Source organism: Salvia miltiorrhiza, chromosome 8 (assembly GCF_028751815.1).
Source record: "Salvia miltiorrhiza cultivar Shanhuang (shh) chromosome 8, IMPLAD_Smil_shh, whole genome shotgun sequence".
Classification (NCBI taxonomy): domain Eukaryota; kingdom Viridiplantae; phylum Streptophyta; class Magnoliopsida; order Lamiales; family Lamiaceae; genus Salvia; species Salvia miltiorrhiza.
Genome location: NC_080394.1, coordinates 37,333,921 through 37,354,148, shown reverse-complemented (window position 1 = coordinate 37,354,148; position 20,228 = coordinate 37,333,921). Strand labels below are relative to the sequence as shown.

Genomic DNA, 20,228 nt, shown 5'->3' with positions numbered 1-20,228 from the left:
ATGAAATTAAGAAACATAAATTGATGCAGGTGCACATATCTGTGAGTGGCAAACAACACATGAGAATATCATGGATTACTTTGTTTCCATCTTCACCAACTCTATACTACGGCACATCGCCGGGAAAGTACACTCACACTGCAAAAGCAAGCCAGAACACATACCGCTTTCTCGACTACGACTCCGGCGAAATACACGACGTCGTCATCGGCCCTCTCACCCCGAATACCTCTTACTACTACCGTTGCGGCTCCACCAACTCTCCTCCAGAATTCTCCTTCACAACTCCCCCCTCACAATTCCCCATCAAATTCGTCGTCGTAGGAGATCTCGGCCAAACCGACTGGACGAGCTCGACGCTGGACCGCATCGCAGAAACCAAGTACGACGTGCTGCTGCTGCCGGGGGACTTGTCGTACGCGGACATGAACCAGCCCAAGTGGGACCGGTTCGGGATCATGGTGCAGCCGCTGGCGAGCCAGCGTCCGTGGATGGTGACGCAGGGGAACCACGAGGTGGAGAGGATCAAGCTGCTCCACCCAACCCCCTTCACCGCCTACAACGCCAGGTGGGTCATGCCCTACGAGGAGTGCGCCTCGCCTTCCAACCTCTTCTACTCCTTCCAAGCCGCCGGCGTCCACGTCATCATGCTGGGCTCCTACGCCGACTTCCGCCCCGCCTCCGACCAGTACCGCTGGCTGCAGGCGGATTTGGGGAAGGTCGACCGGAGGAGAACGCCGTGGGTGGTCGCCGCCGTGCACGCGCCGTGGTACAACTCCAACGGCGACCATCAGCAGGAGTATGAGTCGGTCGGGATGATGCAGGCCATGGAGGACTTGCTCTTCCGGGCGCGTGTCGACGTCGTCTTTGCCGGCCATGTCCATGCCTACGAACGCTTCGTAACATCTCTTAATTATGTTTATGTAATTCCATTCCCAAATTAATATTTAGTACTTTTACTCGTATTAATTAATTCAGGTACGTGTGTATAAGGACAAGCCTAATGAGTGTGGGGCGATGCATATCACAGTAGGGACGGGGGGCAATCATGAAGGCCTTGCTTCATGGTGAATACTATTGTTCATTTAATTTAATTTTCTCCACATACCATACATGAAGGTGTTGAAAGTAAATCTACAGAAGTCAAGATTAGCAAGCAGCAAAAGTCAGAAAGAGAAGCAGCGTGCCTTTATTTATCTGTCAAAGATTTACCACGGATCCCTTAATCATAGGGATCCTGGTAAGACTTTAATATCATGTAATACATTATAAAAGATGATAGAATTCTTCAGAAATAAGGAGCAATACAACATCAAGAGAAATACAATAACAATCATTTGCTTCTCTTTATCTTTCTCTATGCATTATGATAATAGCATGTTTTAACATGGTATCAGAGCAGGTTCAGCAGGTTCAACCATAGGAACTCAGAAACGAATCATCATCGTTCATAATCCAAAACCAAAACCATTCCTAGCCAATACACCAAACCATTCCTAACCAATACACCAAACCAAAACCTCTGTTCTTCATTTCCTGAAAAAAAATGCCAGGAGAGATTGAAGCCATAAACCAAACAGATTCAAATGAATCAATTCAACAAATCCACAGAATGGATCGAACTTACCCAAATCCACTCGACTGGTGTGAAGAAGGGATCAATAAGCACAGAAAACTGATCGGAAATCACCGATTATTTCAGTTCCTCTCCGGATTTGATAGGAGATATGACAGACTTCGTCGGGACATTCTCAAGGAAGTTCCCTCAGCCGAGTCGGCATTCTCAAGAGTGAGATGGGAGGCCGCCCGGCTACAGCCGGCAACCAACCCGGACCCTTCATCATCGGGAGCCATCGGGACCGGGATTGCCACCGTCCACTGCCATACGCCTCGGCCGGAAGACGGCTTTCAGCCGACCACCACCGGCAGAGGTCAGCCAAACCGCTCAGGCAGCTCTTCATCGAACTCTCCGAGATATCAAATTCACCGTCAAACAGCAGCGGCAACTCCTCCGCTGCTGCAGCTGCTGCGGCGCGGATCTGATCAACGGCATCGCCACGCCACGGCCAGGCAGCAACATGTCGCTGACCGCCGACGTGTCGGTGAAGAACCCCAACTTCGCGTCATTCCGGTACCCGGAGACGACGTCGGCGCTGTTCTACCGCGGCGCGGCGGTCGGCAAGGCGCGCGGCCCCGCGGGGAGGGCGCGGGCACGGCGCACGGCGAGGATGAACGTGACGGTGGAGATGATCGCGGATCGGGTGCTGGCGCAGCCGGATCTCGGGTCGGATATCAACTCGGGGCTCCTGACGCTGGGCAGAATGGAGTATCGGGAATTAAGGGGGAGGCGGCTGGAGGAAATTGGGGAGAATTAAAAGCAGGTATAGGGTTTGGTGTTTTCACACCAAACCCTCCATCTTTTCCTTATTATCATAAAAGACCCCATTTTATGCCAACTAACCCCCCAAGTTCCGAGATATTACAAAAGCCACCCCTTGATTCTAATGAATTGCAGAAATTACCCCATGTTATGCAAAAAGACCCACCTACTCTTATTAAATATCAGAATAGCCCCCATTTGCAGCCTAGTCCCTCGAAATTTAGGGATTTATATAGTATACCCCATTTTATGCAAAACCAACCCCAAAAAATGCATAATCATGATATTGACCCTAAAAGGCCTTCAAACTTTTCCGCTGTGTACCAGATGTCAGGTAATAATAGGGATAGAGATAAAGGGTGGATTTTTGATTGTGGAGCCACTGATACAATGACTTTTGATAAAACTGATATTATTAAGTCATCAACATCACATCGTACGCATGTTCAGACTGCAAATGGTGATTTGACTCGTGTTAAAGGAGCCGGAACTATAGAAATTTCCCCTACTTTACGTCTCTCAAATTGTCTTTATGTCCCGTCTCTTTCACACAAACTCTTATCTATTAGCCATGTTACAAAAGAATTCAATTGTACCATGATAATGCATCCCCACTTCTGTTTGCTTCAGGATATCAGGACGGGGGAGATTATTGGGCGTGGCACTGAGCGGGATGGATTGTACTATGTGGATGAGATAGCTCAACAAGGCAAGGTGATGCTGGCTCACGGAACTGCTGACCGGGAAGCCTGGCTTTGGCACCGTCGGTTAGGGCATCCATCCATGGGGTATCTTAAGCTTTTATTTCCTAAATTAATAAAAAATGATGAGAATTTATCTTGTGAAACTTGTGTTTTAGCTAAAAGCCACCGAAAATCTTTTAAGCCTAATGACACACAAGTAAACTCCATATTTTCTCTTGTTCATTCTGATGTTTGGGGTCCTTCACCCGTGGTAGGGGGACAAGGTTTTAAATATTTTCTGTTATTTATTGATGATTGCACTAGGATGACATGGGTATATTTTTTAAAACACAAATCTGAGGTTTTTGAAAAATTTACTCATTTCCATACTATGGTTCAAACTCAGTTTCAGAAAAACATCCAAACCCTTAGAACTGATAATGGGGGGGAATTTGTTAATAATTCAATGAAAATATTTTGTCAAACAAAAGGGATTATTCATCAAACTACTTGCCCCCACACTCCTGAACAAAACGGAGTTGCCGAAAGAAAAAACCGAATTTTACTTGAAATGACTCGTTCTATGATGATTGAGTCTCATGTTCCCTCCTCTTTTTGGCCCGAGGCCGTGAAAACCTCGGCTTACCTTATTAACCGTCTCCCTACTAGGACTCTTAAACTTCAAACACCATTACAGAAATTGTCTACTCTGGCCTCCATACCTCTTGCCCTTACACTTCAACCACGGGTCTTTGGGTGCTCTGTTTTCGTTCACATTCCGAAACATGAACGCACCAAACTCTCTCCTTGTGCAGTCAAGTGTGTGTTTGTAGGTTATGGAGTTAATCAAAAAGGATATAGGTGTTACAATTCCAAAACCCGTCAAATCATCACCACCATGAACTGTGATTTCCTTGAAACTGAGTATTTCTACGATAACCACCTTACCAGTCAGGGGGAGAGTGAGAGTGAGATCGACTTGTTAAGTTGGTTACCAATGCCAGTCTCGGAAGCAGATCCAACAGAAAAAGTTAGCCTTGCCACCGAGCATGTTTCATCCACTCCAGAACAATCTAGTCCGCTGCATGAGCCTATATCTTCTCCGCCACTGATATCTGAGGTAAGATCTTCTGAACCTACTATTGTGGCTTCTGATTCTGCTGATAATATTTCTCAAGTCATTGAAGAAGAACAGGAGGATAATACAGTAGATGGAGATACTGGGAGATATGTGCTACCACCCAGGAGTAATCGGGGTGTACCTCCTAAACGGTATACCCCAGAGAAAATTGTGAGGAATTCGCGATACTCAATTGGGAATATCGCCAAGGGAAACTTGTCCAAAAATGCCACAGCCTATGAAGCGGCCTTATATGATGAGGAGATTCCACAAACAGCAGAGCAAGCCCTGAAGATCGAGCATTGGAGAAATGCTATGAAGAAAGAGATAGGAGCCCTAAACCGAAACCATACATGGGAGAAGTGTAGACTACCAAAGGGGAAGAAAACTGTAGGATGCAGATGGGTCTTCACAATCAAAAGGAGACCGGATGGATCTATTGAGCGTTACAAAGCTCGATTGGTCGCAAAAGGATACACACAGATGTATGGAATCGACTATGAGGAGACCTTCTCACCTGTTGCAAAGATGAACACTGTCAGAGTGCTCCTCTCAATTGCTGCTAATAAGGACTGGGATCTTCATCAGTTCGATGTTACAAATGCTTTCCTACATGGAGAGCTTGAAGAAGAGAGAGAAGTCTACATGGAGGTGCCTCAAGGCTTTTCAGGAGATTTTGGAGAGGGTGAAGTTTGCAAGTTGAAGAAAACCTTATATGGGCTCAAGCAGTCTCCCAGAGCTTGGTTTGGAAGATTCACCGCAGCCATGAAGAAGTTTGGGTACCAGCAAAGCAACTCAGATCACACCTTATTCTTAAAGAAACGAGGTGATCTAATCTCTTGTTTGGTCATTTATGTTGATGACATGATTATAACAGGGGATGACACAGAGGAGATTCAAAAGTTGAAAGAAAGCTTGTTCAAAGAGTTCGAAATGAAGGACTTAGGAAAACTAAAATACTTCCTCGGAATTGAAGTTCTCAGATCAAAGAAGGGGATCTTCATCAACCAGAAGAAGTATACTCTAGATCTCCTAGCTGAAACTGGGATGCTAGATTGCAAGCCAGCAGAAACTCCTATTATCGTAAATCATGGGCTACAAATTGTGGAAGGAGCTCAGTTAGCCGATCGAGGACAATATCAGCGTCTGGTAGGGAAACTTATCTATCTTTCCCATACTCGACCTGACATTGCTTATGCTGTTGGTGTTGTTAGTCAATTCATGCACCAACCACAGGCTGACCACATGGAAGCTGCGCTCAGAATTGTGAGATATTTGAAGAAGACTTTTGACTATGGAGTGCTGTTCAAAAAGGCTGGACACCTTGAGATACAAGCTTATACCGATGCTGACTGGGCAGGAAATCCAAATGACAGAAAGTCAACAGCTGGATACTTTGCATCTGTGGGAGGAAATCTTGTCTCATGGAGAAGCAAGAAACAAAAGGTGGTTGCACTCTCAAGTGCAGAATCAGAATTCAGAGGAATCAAGAGTGGGTTAACCGAAGTCCTTTGGCTAAGAAGATTGTTGATGGAATTAGGCCTTCACCCAACAAAGACGTGCCAAATGTACTGCGACAACAAGGCTGCCATCAGCATATCTGAGAACCCAGTTCAACATGATAGAACTAAACATGTCGAAGTGGATAGGCACTTTATCAAGGAGAAGATTGAGGAAAAGATTGTGGAGCTCCCGTTTGTGAGGTCCGAAGATCAGCTCGCTGATATCTTAACCAAGGCTGTGGACTTCAAAAGTTTTTCAGAAGTTCTTTCCAAGTTGAGTATCGGAAATCCCGTCACTCAACTTGAGGGGGAGTGTTGAAAGTAAATCTACAGAAGTCAAGATTAGCAAGCAGCAAAAGTCAGAAAGAGAAGCAGCGTGCCTTTATTTATCTGTCAAAGATTTACCACGGATCCCTTAATCATAGGGATCCTGGTAAGACTTTAATATCATGTAATACATTATAAAAGATGATAGAATTCTTCAGAAATAAGGAGCAATACAACATCAAGAGAAATACAATAACAATCATTTGCTTCTCTTTATCTTTCTCTATGCATTATGATAATAGCATGTTTTAACAGAAGGAAGGGTACATGATTAAATTTTTAATTTGAAATTGTGAATTATAGGTTTATGGATCCACAGCCAAAGATATCTGCTTTTCGGGAGGCAAATTATGGGCATGGACAATTTAGTGTAGTGAATGCGAGCCATGCTGTTTGGACGTGGCACAAAAACGACGACGGTTTAGGTGTTGCATCTGACACAGTCTGGATAAGAAGCCTAGCATCTATTCCAGCATGTGCGAAGCTCTCATTTTTCAACTTCAAATTCATCCATATGTAACTTATTTGAATTACATGATCTAATTTTGCTTGTCTGGTCTGAAATAAATTTTGTACGAGGACAATTCCGTAAATATGCAGGTGTATGTGTTGGGAAAGGGTTTGGAATTGGGCTGACATTTCATGAGGCCCTTTTTTTATCTAAACCATCTAACATGGCCTGGTAACATGGAGAAGCCCAGTATGAGTTGTAGATTCTGAATAATGCCCACGTCGTAAGATTTAAAACTCTCATTTCAATTTTTGGTCAAATTTCTTAGTCCAAAACCAACTCCTAGCTAATTAATGAACATTTTTTAATTCCAAAATTGATATAGATTTAAATTTATGTCCGCATTTGTTTGTACATAAATTTCTGATAAAATAAACGTCCTATTTTTCAAAAACTATAATAATTGCTATTCCAATTTTGATACGCTCCTTGAAATTATATTGTTTGATTCAAGTGACTACCATATGTTAAACAAATATTCTTCCTTACAGATATACTTCCTATTAACATTCATTTCTTAATCTTGAAAATATTTCTTTTGAATTATTTTAATAGGGAGATTTTGTAAATTGGATAATGTATAATCTAGTAATGTTTAATGAACTAATTAATATCGCGTTAATAAAAAATTGACTTGAGAACTAATATCATCCAATTTTTTCTTTATAATAAAACGTAATTAAGATTGTTAAATCACAAGAATTTCATTCACATTTATTTGTATTGTTCAAATTTCACCAACCGGAATACAAATCTTACAGAAATTATAAAACATAAACAAAATAGTTTCGCTTATGTTATGTATAAATTGGTCAAACTTATTTTGGTAATATTTCTGTATATTAGGAACAAGTCCAAAGTTAATGTAGAATGCAAATACTGTAAGACAGAGAAACGAAATATAAATAGCAAAGGACGCACGTAATTATATGCAAAACCGTGAGCAGCAGTCTGCTGATAAACGCTAGTTTTGAAATTGAGGTCTCCCTCAAGTCTGTTGCGTACCGTACGTGTGCTGTTTTTAAACCGCCGCGAATCTCATGCGTCTCGCGTTATCACCGTTTTCAATATAAAAACACAACCCTTTTCTTTTCTTTTCTTTTCTTTTTGTCTTCAATCGTTAATCCATTTTCATTAATTTCTTTTGTTATGATGGCCCCGACATCTTTAATTTTGTCACTGGCCTTTGCCGTGGCCATTGTTTCAGCCGCCGGATACCGCCGCCCGCCGCCGCGGGGATCCCTTTCTCGGTCGCTCTTAGAAGAACTCGATCACATTGATTCCACCACTCCCCAACAGGTGCTCTCTCTCTCTCTCATAAGTGAATTTGATTCTGACGGAACCAAGTATATCAATATTATCTGGTGATGAGTGATGGATTATCTTGCTTGCATACTTAGCCTTTGAGTTGGTATTTCGTCTTCTTTTTAGCATTTTTCCATCAACTCCAAAAACCTTATTAGGAGAAACATAGGGAAGATATATGGTAAGAAAATTGAGATGATCGATCAGCAAGTTGGGGCAAGTAGTTTAACCAAGAAACTCTTATTTCTTCCTAGTAATGAAAGATGTAGTTGGGAGATGCGCCTCTGTCTCCCCATGAATTAGTATATCCAAAGGAAGTGACCTACTAGGAAAGGATGTACCAAACATACCAAATTTACATCACCTTCCAAATTACCAAAATGCTGAGGTAGTACCGACATCATTGGATTCACAAGCAAATATTTTAAATCCATTAAACTTCAAACACATATATTTGAAAGTATGGAGTGGTTCAAATTTAATGTGTATTTATCACTGTTAAATTAATTTATAGTCTAGCAAGGACAAAAATTTTACAATTTTTAAAATTCATTACTGTTACGGAAAATTAATAATATTACATAGCAAATTCATAATGAACTTATTTTATATGATAAATGTATGATAGTGTACATTTTAATTTTGGATTGAGCAAGAAGCGTTGTTGATGCAGGTGCACATATCTTTGAGCGGTGCAGAGCACATGAGAATATCATGGATCACATCAGATCCGAGTCCAGCAGTGGTGCACTATGGTACAACTCCCGAAGCTAACACCTCCTCCTCAAACGGAACCACAGCAACGTACAACTACTTAATGTACCGGTCGGGCGAGATACACGACGTCGTAATCGGCCCATTGCACCCCAACACGGTATATTACTACCGATGCGGCGCATCCTCTTCTTCTTCTCCGATCTTCAATTTCAAAACCCCTCCATCACAATTCCCGATACAATTCGTAGTCACCGGCGACCTCGGTCAAACCGATTGGACGAGATCGACGCTCAAAAGCATCGGAAAATCGGATTACGACGTATTGCTATTGCCCGGAGATTTATCCTATGCTGATACGATCCAAAATCTCTGGGACAGCTTCGGGCAACTGGCGCAGCCTCTGGCTAGCCAGCGGCCGTGGATGGTGACGCAAGGCAACCACGAAATCGAGAAGATCCCTCTCATCCACGGCGAGAAATTCACAGCTTACAATGCGAGATGGGTGATGCCCTTTGAGGGGAGCGGCTCCACTTCGAATTTGTACTACTCTTTTGAAGTGGGAGGTGTTCATGTGGTCATGCTCGGGTCGTACGCGGAATTCGGGCGGGAGTCGGAGCAGTACCGGTGGCTGCGGGCGGATTTAGGGAAGGTGGATCGGAAGAGGACGCCGTGGGTGATCGGTGTTGTACATGCGCCGTGGTACAATAGTAATGAAGCGCATCAGGGGGAGTATGAGTCAAGTGGGATGAAGGAGGCCATGGAGGAGTTGCTATTTCGAGCTCGTGTTGATGCAGTTTTTGCAGGCCATGTCCATGCTTATGAGCGCTTTGTAAGTTTTCATACTTTTTTTTTTAATGTTATTTTTTATTTTGTTTTGTGAAATTCAGCCAAATAATTTTATAAGCCTGAAAACTTTGGGATATCTTGGCCCAATGGGCTCAGGTTGGGCTAACATATTACTGAATTCATACTGTAGACTCAGAAACGGCCCGTAAAAGTGCTATTTTCGACCTGACGATTTAACATGTATTATTATTATTATTATTGATCGTGATGCATCTTCATATTTGGTTATTTATTTTGAAAAATAATGTGATCTTATATTCAAAATTATATATATAGGAGCGAGTTTACAATGATGAAGCCAATGAATGTGGTCCGATACACATAACCATTGGCGATGGAGGCAATCGCGAAGGACTTGCTAAGAGGTAGTATTTGTTATTTTTTAATTATTATTTAGAATTTACTTTTGATTTTCATGAGGAACAGGAAGCTATTTGTGTAGGAAATATTTTAATATTTGTATGATTAACAGGTTCAAGGAACCACAACCGAAGATATCTGCATTTAGAGAGGCAAGCTTTGGACATGGACAACTTTCTGTAGTAAATGCAAGTCATGCTTTGTGGACATGGCATAGGAATGAGGACAACGACGTCGTCGCATCTGACCAGATTTGGCTTACAAGCCTTGCCTCTGTTGCCTCATGCTCTTGACTTATAGTTCTATTCAAATTCTACTTTTTAATATTATGTAAATGCACAAGACAATATTTCCTGAAATACGGCAATTGGTACAGGCTCCAAAATTATATTCCAAAGCTTTCGATTATTCTCCATTATTAATTTGCATATCAATAGCACTTGCGGATCCAGGATTATAAAATTGGGGGGACGATCGATAGAAAAGATAAAATTATTTTATATATAAACATTGTCTTATATTTAAAATGCATAAATATCGTTACAATTGAGCATTAAGCCCGACCCCACGAGTCTTCATTTTCTGGAATCGATCAATTACATCATTATCAGGAATTTGTAGGAACATATTTTTCTCAATATAAGTGACCAAACAATCATTTAATAATTGATCACCCATGCTATTCCGCAACCTATTTTTGACATAGGTCATTCCCGAAAATACTCTTTCCAGCGATTGGGAGAATCAACACCAACTTGATTAGCAAATAAATTGCCTGATAAGTCTCATGCTTTTTTTGTTTCTACAAAGCAAAACGCCGCATCTTTCTCCACACTATATTCAAGCCACATCACATTTCTTAAACCAAGAAACACTAAATCTAGGCATACCTCCTATCTCTTTGAGGAAAACCAAGAAAATTATTTTCTGTAAATCCATAACGTTTACTCGAAATTGATTTTTGCTCCTAATTTTAAACACTCTACTTTTAAATACATAACCTTTTGTTTTTGTCTCAAATTTGTCTGGTGACTATTTCTTTCTTACGTCGGCGCTGGAAATGATTCGGTGGAGTCGGAATTGACACCTAGACATATTTTTGACATATGAAAAAAAAAATTAAAAAAAAAAAGGAAAACCCCCCTCCCATTGTCTTCTTCCCCCTTCCCCCCACCCCTAAACCCTACTTTCCTCTCCCCCCACCCGGCGCCGCCCCCTACCTCCAAAGGGTTGTATACTGAAAGCAAAACTTTATGCTTGCATACATTGATTCCTTAGTTCACTATGATTCTTCTATCTGAAATATTGTTATTGCAAAATTCTATTATAGTCCAATTTATCTCATACCATAGATTATATGGTGTGTTGTACATCACAGAAGATCATATAATTGGAAAAGGTTGAGATACAAATTGAGTTCACAATAGAGGCAACTATGGACGAGTAACTGGTTTAGAATGTAGCATAAATGGATAAATAGTTTGTCTTGACTATTTATTTATGTCGTACCTTTGTGTATTGAACAGGATCACAGTGAGATTAATTCTTATATTCTGACTAATTAAGAATCAAGATCTCGGCGACTTAAATAGTCTTAACCTTAGTTGGATTAATCGGTGTGAATAATATATTGACTATTGCTTTGATTAATTATCCTGGGTGAGAGTTCTCTTGAAGCTCAATATACTCGATACTTTGGGTGATAACAATTATTATTTGACATGCGATTATATTGCAATAAGGATCCGTGTCCTGCTAATAACAGGATGATAATATCCTCTCGAGGAACTTAATAAGTTTATCGTATTAAACCCTGCAGGTGGAATTAGTTTCGATACGATAATAAGTTTAAGTGGTAGCACTCGAGATGTCGTTTATAATTAAACGACTGATTAATTAATTAATTAATCGTCAGATGAATTAATTAATTAATGGATATTAGACATCTTAAACACGGGGATTAATTAAGTCTAATGCTAGCCTCCTACTCACCTAAAGAATAAAGAGGTAATTCAGTATTAATTTTTTAGTGGAATAAATTAATACTTGTGCATCGATTTTATTCTGGGCTGAATAAGAAAATCGAGCACTGGAAGGCCAAACTTTATTCGAGCTAGTAGATCACCGCTTGGCCCAATAAAGGCGTAATTCCATAGGGGGCGTCCCTTCTCAATTATTTTCTCTTGGGCTCTATTTAGTTTAATTAAGTTTATGGGCTTATTATTTAGGTATAGCTAATACCTAGTATAAATAATAAGAAAGCCCTAAACCTAATTACTTGAGCATTAACGTGTGAGTAGAAAAAGCGAGAGTTCTGTGAGAGCAGAAGGAGAGAAAGGGAGACGCCATTCCTAGAAGGTGGAAAGGACTTGAAGTTCGTAGCCACCCTACGTCAAGTCTTGCCGTGGGAAACAAGTCGGAAGATTCAGTCTGGAGTCGGTCATCGCCGGATTTGCAAGTAAGATTCGTTCTCTTGTAAGAGGCACGTAATTTCTGTATTTATTCGTTTGGTGTCCGGAATTGGTCACGGGCACGTGAATCATATATCAAAATATGGTTTCTTCACCACCACCATACGCCAGCGCCCGCCGCCCCCTTCCCTACAGAGCGGTGGAGATACAGAGCTCGATTGTAGACCCCTCGTCAGCCCTTTCCACCACCACCACCTATCTAATTTCAAAAACACGCCCGCCGCCCTCTGCCACCACCACCCATCGTCTTTTTAATAGAACCCTACAGTGGCTACGTTGAATGCAATTAAGTTAGATAAATGCAATTAATTCTGGTACATAGACAAGAATGTGAGAGAATTCTGCTCGTGGGAAGTGTTCCCGTCGCGCGAATCGGGTTGTGGATCGCGACACAGGCGGTGAGGCCGGCGGCGAACGCGGTGGTGGACGTGGAGAACACGACGTCACAGCGGGTGATGGAGAAGGTCGGGTTCGTGGAGAAGACAGCAGCTGGATTTAGTTTTTGAAATTAGATGGGTGGTGGTGGTGGGAAGGGCTGACGGGGGTTCTGCGACGGGTCTGGGAAGGGGGCGGCGAGCGCCGGCGTGTGGTGGCAGCAGGCGGCCGCGGCAGGTGGGTGAGGGGAAATTATGATTTGGGAGTGGGGGACGTTGGGGAAGATGATGAAGTGTGTTTTTTTTTTGTTTTTTTTTAATTATTTTTTTCCACATGTCATGAATATGCCAAGTGGAGAATTTCGACTGCCTCTGTGTCAATTCCGGCTACCATCGTGTTATTTTCGGCGTCGGTGTAAGAAAAAATCGATCAACGGACAAATTTGTGACAAAAACAAAAGGTTATGGATTTAAAAGTAGAGTTTTAAAATTATGAGTAAAAACCAATTCAGGAAAAACGTTATGGATTTACAGACAATTATACCCCAATTATCTAATGCAATTTTTTATTCGTGAATTCTATTTCACTAAAATAGAGTACTAAATAAAATAATTTTAAAATAAAAAACAACAACATTTATTTGAAATTGGCTTAAATTAGATATCTTATGAAATGTATATCTATGTAGAGTATTGACTCGTAAAATTTTAAAAGAGAAACTGCAACATTTATTTGAAATTTACCTAAATTAAATGTATATAGCTGCAACCAGTTACTGAAAAAATAAATAATTAATATCAATTATGACTTTAACTTACAAATGTTCAATAAATTATTAAATTTATAATTATCTCATAATCTATCAAAAATTTCATCATACACCATGTTAGTTGTTGTGTCATGCGTATGACCACTCTTATCATATACTAAAATCTTTAGACCTATTTTTCTAGTGATTCTTGAGAGCCACATACAGTTGTCCATGACTAAACACAAGTTTCGGTAAGTATAACCCTACATTCAAGACAAATTGTCTATGACTCTTGTTTATTGTCATAGAAATACAACCAATCAGATGGAATTGCCTTCTTTGAAATCGAATAAAAAAATTAGTGAAATCCGATGGACTCATGATCATTCTAGCAATAACAACTTTCTTGCCCGTATTTTTTTTCTGAAATGAGTTTGTCTTCAATTACTCGTTCCCCAAATTGAGCTATTACCAACTTAATGTCATTGCAAAGCTTATTAGGTGGATCAATCTTTATAAGAAGCATGATTATGCATCCCTATTTCAATTTAATTTCAAGATTCAATAATCTTCAATATTTGATCGTGTTGAAATATTCAACCGAGAATACTTCTTCATTGAGGTCAACTTGTGTATATTATTCGCAAATATTATATGAAATTAGGTAAATAATTTCTTTGGTGGACATTAGAGTCTAGAGACATAATATAATCATTAATTGTATCAATCATCTCATTGGTGGGGACCAAGATAACTCTATCCTTAAGATTTTTTTGATCAGATGCATTATTCATTACATCAGGGTATGTGTTTTCAACTATAGCTGCAACAAGATTTGTTGCATCTCCTATAAGAATATCTTATGATAATGTTTTTTTTTTGTTTGAAACGGATCTTATGATAATGTTACATCAAATTCTCCATCACCAAAACTTTCACCGACAGTAGCGTCACGTACTTTAAGTATTCATTCTATAAATTCTTTAGTTCCTTCTACATCCAAACAGAAGCATTTGCCTGATTTTTTAAGAATAAATAATTACATGTAATATTTATATGTTTTTCGAAATCAAAAGGTATATTTATCAAAGGATAAATAATTATTTTTAGGATAAATTGCATGAAAATACCTGACTTTATACCAAAATCTGGTTTTTTGACAATCTTTTTAATTGTAACAAAAATTTTAACGACCAAATTAAATCTGATTTGGCAGTCGAACCACTAATGAGGAAGTCGAAATGCCAATGTGGCATCAGAAATACCAAATCACACCCACACACCCACTCTTCACTCCCTCTCTCACACACACTCCTCTCTCTCAAACCCTTTACACACTTATCTCTCTCACAAATCCTCCACAGAAGTCACCGACATCCGCAGCCATAGTCGTCGGCTTCCCGCAGCGCCTGATCCGCCATCACCCACCGCCATTGTCGCCGGCCGCCGCCATTGTAGCCATTTTTCCATTAAAAAAAAGAATCTCAAGATTCGTATCCAAAGTAATCTCACAACACAAAACTTCAATGACTAATCAACCAGCGGCGGCGCAACCACCACCGTCGCGACGCCCTCTAAGTCAAAGAATCTCCCTCATCTTCCCTTTCATCTGGAGCATACCGGAGGCCCTCATCACGACGGAGCTCTCCACCGCCTTCCCCGGCAACGGCGGCTTTGTCATCTGGTCGACCACACCTTCGGTCCCTTCTTCGGCTCACTCATCGGCACCTAAAAATTCCTGTGCGGCATCATCAACATCGCCTCCTTCCCCGTGCTCTGCATCGATTATTTGAAGCAATATTTCCCCATTTTCGGATCTGGAAAACTTAGAACCCTCGCGATTTTAATCTCCACCACATTTCTCGCGTTTTTGAACTACACCGGCTTATCAATCATCGGCTACGTTGCGGTGGCGCTGGGGTGATCACCCTCACTCCGTTTCTGCTGATGTCACCGTCACCGACGCGGTGGAGGTCGATCAGAGCCTTTATGTTAGGTAGGTGGGAAGGGGTAAGACACCTGCTAACAGAAAGGAGTTTTGACCAAACAGGGTTGACGACTGATACTGAAAAACTCTTCAGTAAGGAGTTATCAGTTAAGTTACTGGAACTTAACTGATGTACGTAAGGGCTTCAGTCGAGTTTGCTAAAACAGAGATGATATCACTCTTCCTGACTATCAGAGGATAGATCAGTTAGACTAATATCAGACGCAGCGGAAATAACTTTGTTTCGTAATAGCCTTGGTTGAGCACGTTGTTAGTCTTAGGTTTCTCTTTGCAGTTAATCAGAATTCAGTTTATCAAATGAAAGAACGCAAGTAAGAATGTAAAACTGAAAGATGTAAATAACACAGAGACTTTTACGTGGTTCAGAAAACACTTCCTACATCCACGGTCGGTTGATCAGACCAACAATCCACTCCGCAAGTGCTTAACTGGTGCACTGCAAACCGAATCGTGTACTTACCGGGTGCACACAACCGTACCACTGAAGATTCCACTCTTCAATACCAACACTTCACTCGCGTTGGATTTCTCACTCCTAGCACAACCCGCGCTAGGATCTCACGGAGTCAGAGTACCTTCCTGAACTCCTTTACCACTCAAACACTTGATTCTATCTCTCGAAAGGAGGTTTGAAAACTAGCCAACTATACTTCAAAGAATAAGTTCTTTGGAGCAAGTTTGACCTAGGCTTCTGGGTTAACAGAGGTTTGCCTAAGGTCTAAGAGAATGTGTGTAATCAGCAGTGACAGATTTTTGGCTTTGGAATTCTCTTCTTCGATTCAAGCTTTGGGGAGGTTAAGCTTTTGGCTGAGAAACTATTTTGGCAGAGTTTCAGCTTATGTCGTTGAATCGGTGAAGATTGAAGTGATACTCGAGCGCTATTTATAGGAGAGGTCTTGAATAGATCTGTTGGCGGAGAACGTCTTCAAGATTTCTTCTGGAGAGCTTTTCGAATTTGGGCGGAGGCTTCAATCTTCGAGGTTCCTTGTTTGGTGGGAACGGCTATGTTGAAGAGCAGGAGATGTGACGTCTCTGATAAAGTAGCCACCAAATAGGAATGACCTCTGCAGAGAGGGATGATCCTGAGATCTCTGCATTTAATGCGACTGTACTTTTGGAGTACGTGGCTTCCTTTGAACGTTGGAAGTTCAGTCAGAGGAAGAATGTTTAACTGATACTTGACTTTAGTATCAGTTCGCTGAGTCCACGCGGCACGCATTAAGTAATCAGTTTCGAACTGATACTTTAGTTGGTATCTTCAGTCTTCAGTCTTCAGTCCTTCGTTCTTCAGTCTTCAGTCTTCAGAACCGCAAGCTAAACTAGAAACGAACTCTAACACTTGAGTTCAAACAGTTCTAGTCTATTACAATTAAGACCTATGGATGTATCATCAAAACAAGGATTAGGATATTCCATAAAGTTCCCAACAGATTGTACTCAGATGTTTACGATCTAGAGGTTTTTCTTCTTCTTCGTAGATATTGCTTTTTTCATTTCTTCCTTTTCGTGCCCTTTTCCCTTCTCAACGGTCAAATATTTTGAATGTGATTGGAACATTCTCTTAGTGGTTTTCTATGCGAAATTTCGTATGAATTCAAAGATCGATCCCTTACAATTTCAGCATTCACGCTATTTATAGATTGTGTGACCTAATGGGTAATTTAGTAATTTTTGCTCTTAATGTGGGGGGAGGGGGTATTTCTATCACTTTACTTCCCCTCTTCCTTATACGCGAGGGCAAAATCGCCATTTCTACTTTAGGGCATCTTCCACGTCAGCCGATAGATAGTTAGTTAGGAGAGCGGTCCCTATAAAAAGGAGAGACAATGACTGCCTTTCTGTTACCTCGAGTGTGTGCAGGTGTGCAGGTGCACCTCTCTTTTTTCCGTATAAAGCTATTTTTTACTCGTACCTCCCTACTCTGCTTGTTTGATTCAGCTCTGATGAGGACACGAGATAGACAACTCCCAGGTCTGCTCTGACGAGCTAAACCATTATCCCACTTTAAAGTATAGGGATAGTCCTCAATATTCTGATTTCAAAAGAGATCTTGTCTCATAGAGTCGGGGTGGTAATTCTTCTTGTCCAGCTTTGAAGATATTCAACCATGGACACTTTAATGAGGTCTTCGGGCTCTTGGGTCTTTCCAGAGGCAAAGACCCAGCCTCATCATTATATAAGATTAAATACAATATTATTAATTCTACAAAAAATTATTTTTTGTAGTTAACCCTATCGGTTTCATTATGCTATTTTCTTGGAAATTGCACTTTTTTAATTTTAAAATTCATAGGTAAAAAAAATAATAACACTTGATCCCTACTTAATACTAAAATAACATTCCGTTAATTGGGATACTAAAACAACGACCAAACTTCCAAAATATTTTTTAGCCCTATCCGAAGATCTCATAACATCCCTAAGGCTTTTATCGAGTGCTTCAAAGCAGTATTTGTGCCTTATTGGTTCCTCATCCCAAATAATAAGCTTTGTCGTCTCGAGGAGTCCAATTAAATCGTTATCTTAGTTGATCTTGCTGCATGTGAAGTTTTCGTGGCAGTCCATTGGTATACCGAATCTAGAATGTGCAGTCCTATCCCTAGGTAGCAGTAGCGAAGCTATACCACTCGAGGGTAACAGGAGTACTATATGCCCCTCCCTCGTCATTATCAACCATTGTCATTATTTTTTCATGACTAAATCGTCCTTTGCTCATCTATCAAAAAGGGATATAGCTTAGCGTGCTCATCTGTCATTTCTTTTATGTTGTAAGACATCTCTTCTAATATCAGTAGATTTTCTAAATTAGATATGACAGTTTTGTTTGGTAACGACATGTCACGAAAATTAATTAAAATATAATAAATGTGACTAAGAAATGGTGAGATTAAAGTAAAAAAAATCCTGAAATAAGTCTACATATGAGAAAATAAGGAGTAGAAAAACCTTTTAAGCATTATCTCCATTTCACCATTAATTATGGTTGATCATCTAGGGCTAATAAAAAATCCGGTTGCATGCTTCATTGTGGAAACTTTGGCTACACTTGAAATAAAATTTAAATTGTGAGCAAAGCTTTGTAAAGTTAACTTAGTTGAATATTAATAATGAATATTGTAACTGATTAATGAAATATGAACATATGAATGTCGATAGCATAGCAAATTGTAAAGCTATCATTATTGGCTCTTTATCTTCACTTGGCATGTTTTCCAAAAACATTTTGACTTCATCAGCATATGATTCTCACAATATGCAAGTTACCTGTGGGCCATAATTACATATATAATTAACAACATAACTAAAAATAAAATAAAATAATATAAATCATTATTAAACGAATAATTGAAAAACATACCCTGCATCAGCTAATATTGTGTCACACATCTTAATTTTGCCATGTTTCATTTCTACACAATCTATGTTAATATTTTTGGCCTTGACCTGCACAATAATATTTGCACATGAATGATATGCTATAAGCAAATTATATAATAATATCATAAAATTTTTATATAACATATTTGATCACTATTTTAATAGCAACAAAAACTGCAACTAACTCAGTATAATTGTAGCATCAAACAACAAGCAGAGTATCGTATCCTCAGGAATTGACAAGCGAAAACACAATCTGTAATCCTAATAAATACTAAATCAATATTCAGGCAAGATAATGAAAGATGATGAAAAATAAAACTAGACTAAAGATAAAATAAATAAATCCAAAGAATGAAATTAAATAATAAAGAAACTGATCCTAGATTCCTAGGGAATGTATTTACGTAAATTAAACCTATGTATTTAACCTATTGATTCAAGGGAAAAGTATCAAATAAGCCCCTATTATAGTGGCCCTTATCACGTTTAGATCCCTATAGTTGAAGTTGGGCCAACTAAACCCTCAAAGTGCCTAATTTTTAACAATCGGGCCCTCCGCCCTAACGGCTGTTTAACACCGTTAAGATTTTTTATTATTTTTTTAATTTCGTCAGCATTTATGGGCTCCCAAACCTTCCTCAACGGATACCTCATCCTGGAAAAACGCTCGCAACCGCGCCGGCACTGTTGCCATCCCTGGCCCACACGGCCTCCCCTGCTTCGGCAGCCTCCTCACCCTCAGCCGCAGCTTAGCGCACCTCTCCCTCGCCTCCACCGCCTCTGCCCTCAACGCCACCGGTCTCATGGCCTTCTCCCTCGACCAAACTCCGGCTATGGTGGCGTCAAATCCCCACACCGCCAAGGAAATCCTCACCTCCCCTCACTTCGCCGACCGCCCCATCAAGCAGTCCGCCCGCAGCCTCATGTTCGCCCGCACCATCGGCTTAGCCCCGAACGGCGCCTACTAGCGCCAGCTCCGCCGCGTCGCACCTCTTCTCCCACCGCCGCATCGCCGCCCACAAGCCCGATTGCTGGAGAGACTGCGCCGCCATGATACGGAGCATCTCAGATAAATAGTGTGCCAACGGCTCCTTCTCTATCAAATAGCATCTGCAGGCCGCCGCCTTGAACAATATCACCGGTAGCGTCTTCGGCCGCCGCTACGACTACGAGATGGATGAGATTCAGAAAATGGTGAGAGAAGGGTTCGAGCTTCTCGGCGCCTTCAATTGGTCTGATTACTTGTCGTGGTTGTCTCACTTTTACGATCCTCGCCGCATTGCCATGTGCTGCGAGGCCCTCGTGCCACGTGTCAGGAAGTTCGTCACTGGAGAACTTAGGAAGAAGAGAAAATGAGTGGTTGATACCGCCAAAATTTGGAAAAGCGGAAGAGAAAATGAGAGGTGTATTTTCCGACGAGTTTCCGGCGACTTTAGTGAAATAAAAAAGAAATAAAAAAATTCTTAACGGTGTTAAACAGTTGTTAGGGTG

General features: G+C 40.8%; 2 protein-coding genes and 1 long non-coding RNA gene across 3 annotated transcripts; 2 read left to right on the top strand and 1 right to left on the bottom strand.

Moving 5' to 3' along the window:
- LOC130996597 (probable purple acid phosphatase 20) lies at window positions 1-6,613 on the top strand. The gene is made up of 3 exons (XM_057921897.1): window positions 1-899; window positions 979-1,067; window positions 6,316-6,613. The coding sequence occupies exons 1-3, from the start codon at window positions 24-26 to the stop codon at window positions 6,530-6,532; spliced, it is 1,182 nt and encodes a 393-aa protein (XP_057777880.1). The 5' UTR covers window positions 1-23; the 3' UTR covers window positions 6,533-6,613.
- LOC130996598 (uncharacterized) lies at window positions 1,170-2,812 on the bottom strand. The gene is made up of 2 exons (XR_009092688.1): window positions 1,628-2,812; window positions 1,170-1,536 (listed from the first exon to the last, which is right to left on the bottom strand). It is a non-coding gene; the product is annotated as an uncharacterized LOC130996598 (long non-coding RNA).
- Window positions 6,614-7,402: 789 nt separating the features above from the next.
- LOC130996596 (probable purple acid phosphatase 20) lies at window positions 7,403-10,148 on the top strand. The gene is made up of 4 exons (XM_057921896.1): window positions 7,403-7,822; window positions 8,502-9,374; window positions 9,668-9,756; window positions 9,864-10,148. Exons 1-4 carry the CDS (start codon window positions 7,673-7,675, stop codon window positions 10,042-10,044), a joined length of 1,293 nt encoding a protein of 430 aa, XP_057777879.1. The 5' UTR covers window positions 7,403-7,672; the 3' UTR covers window positions 10,045-10,148.
- The last annotated feature ends 10,080 nt before the right edge of the window (window positions 10,149-20,228 follow it).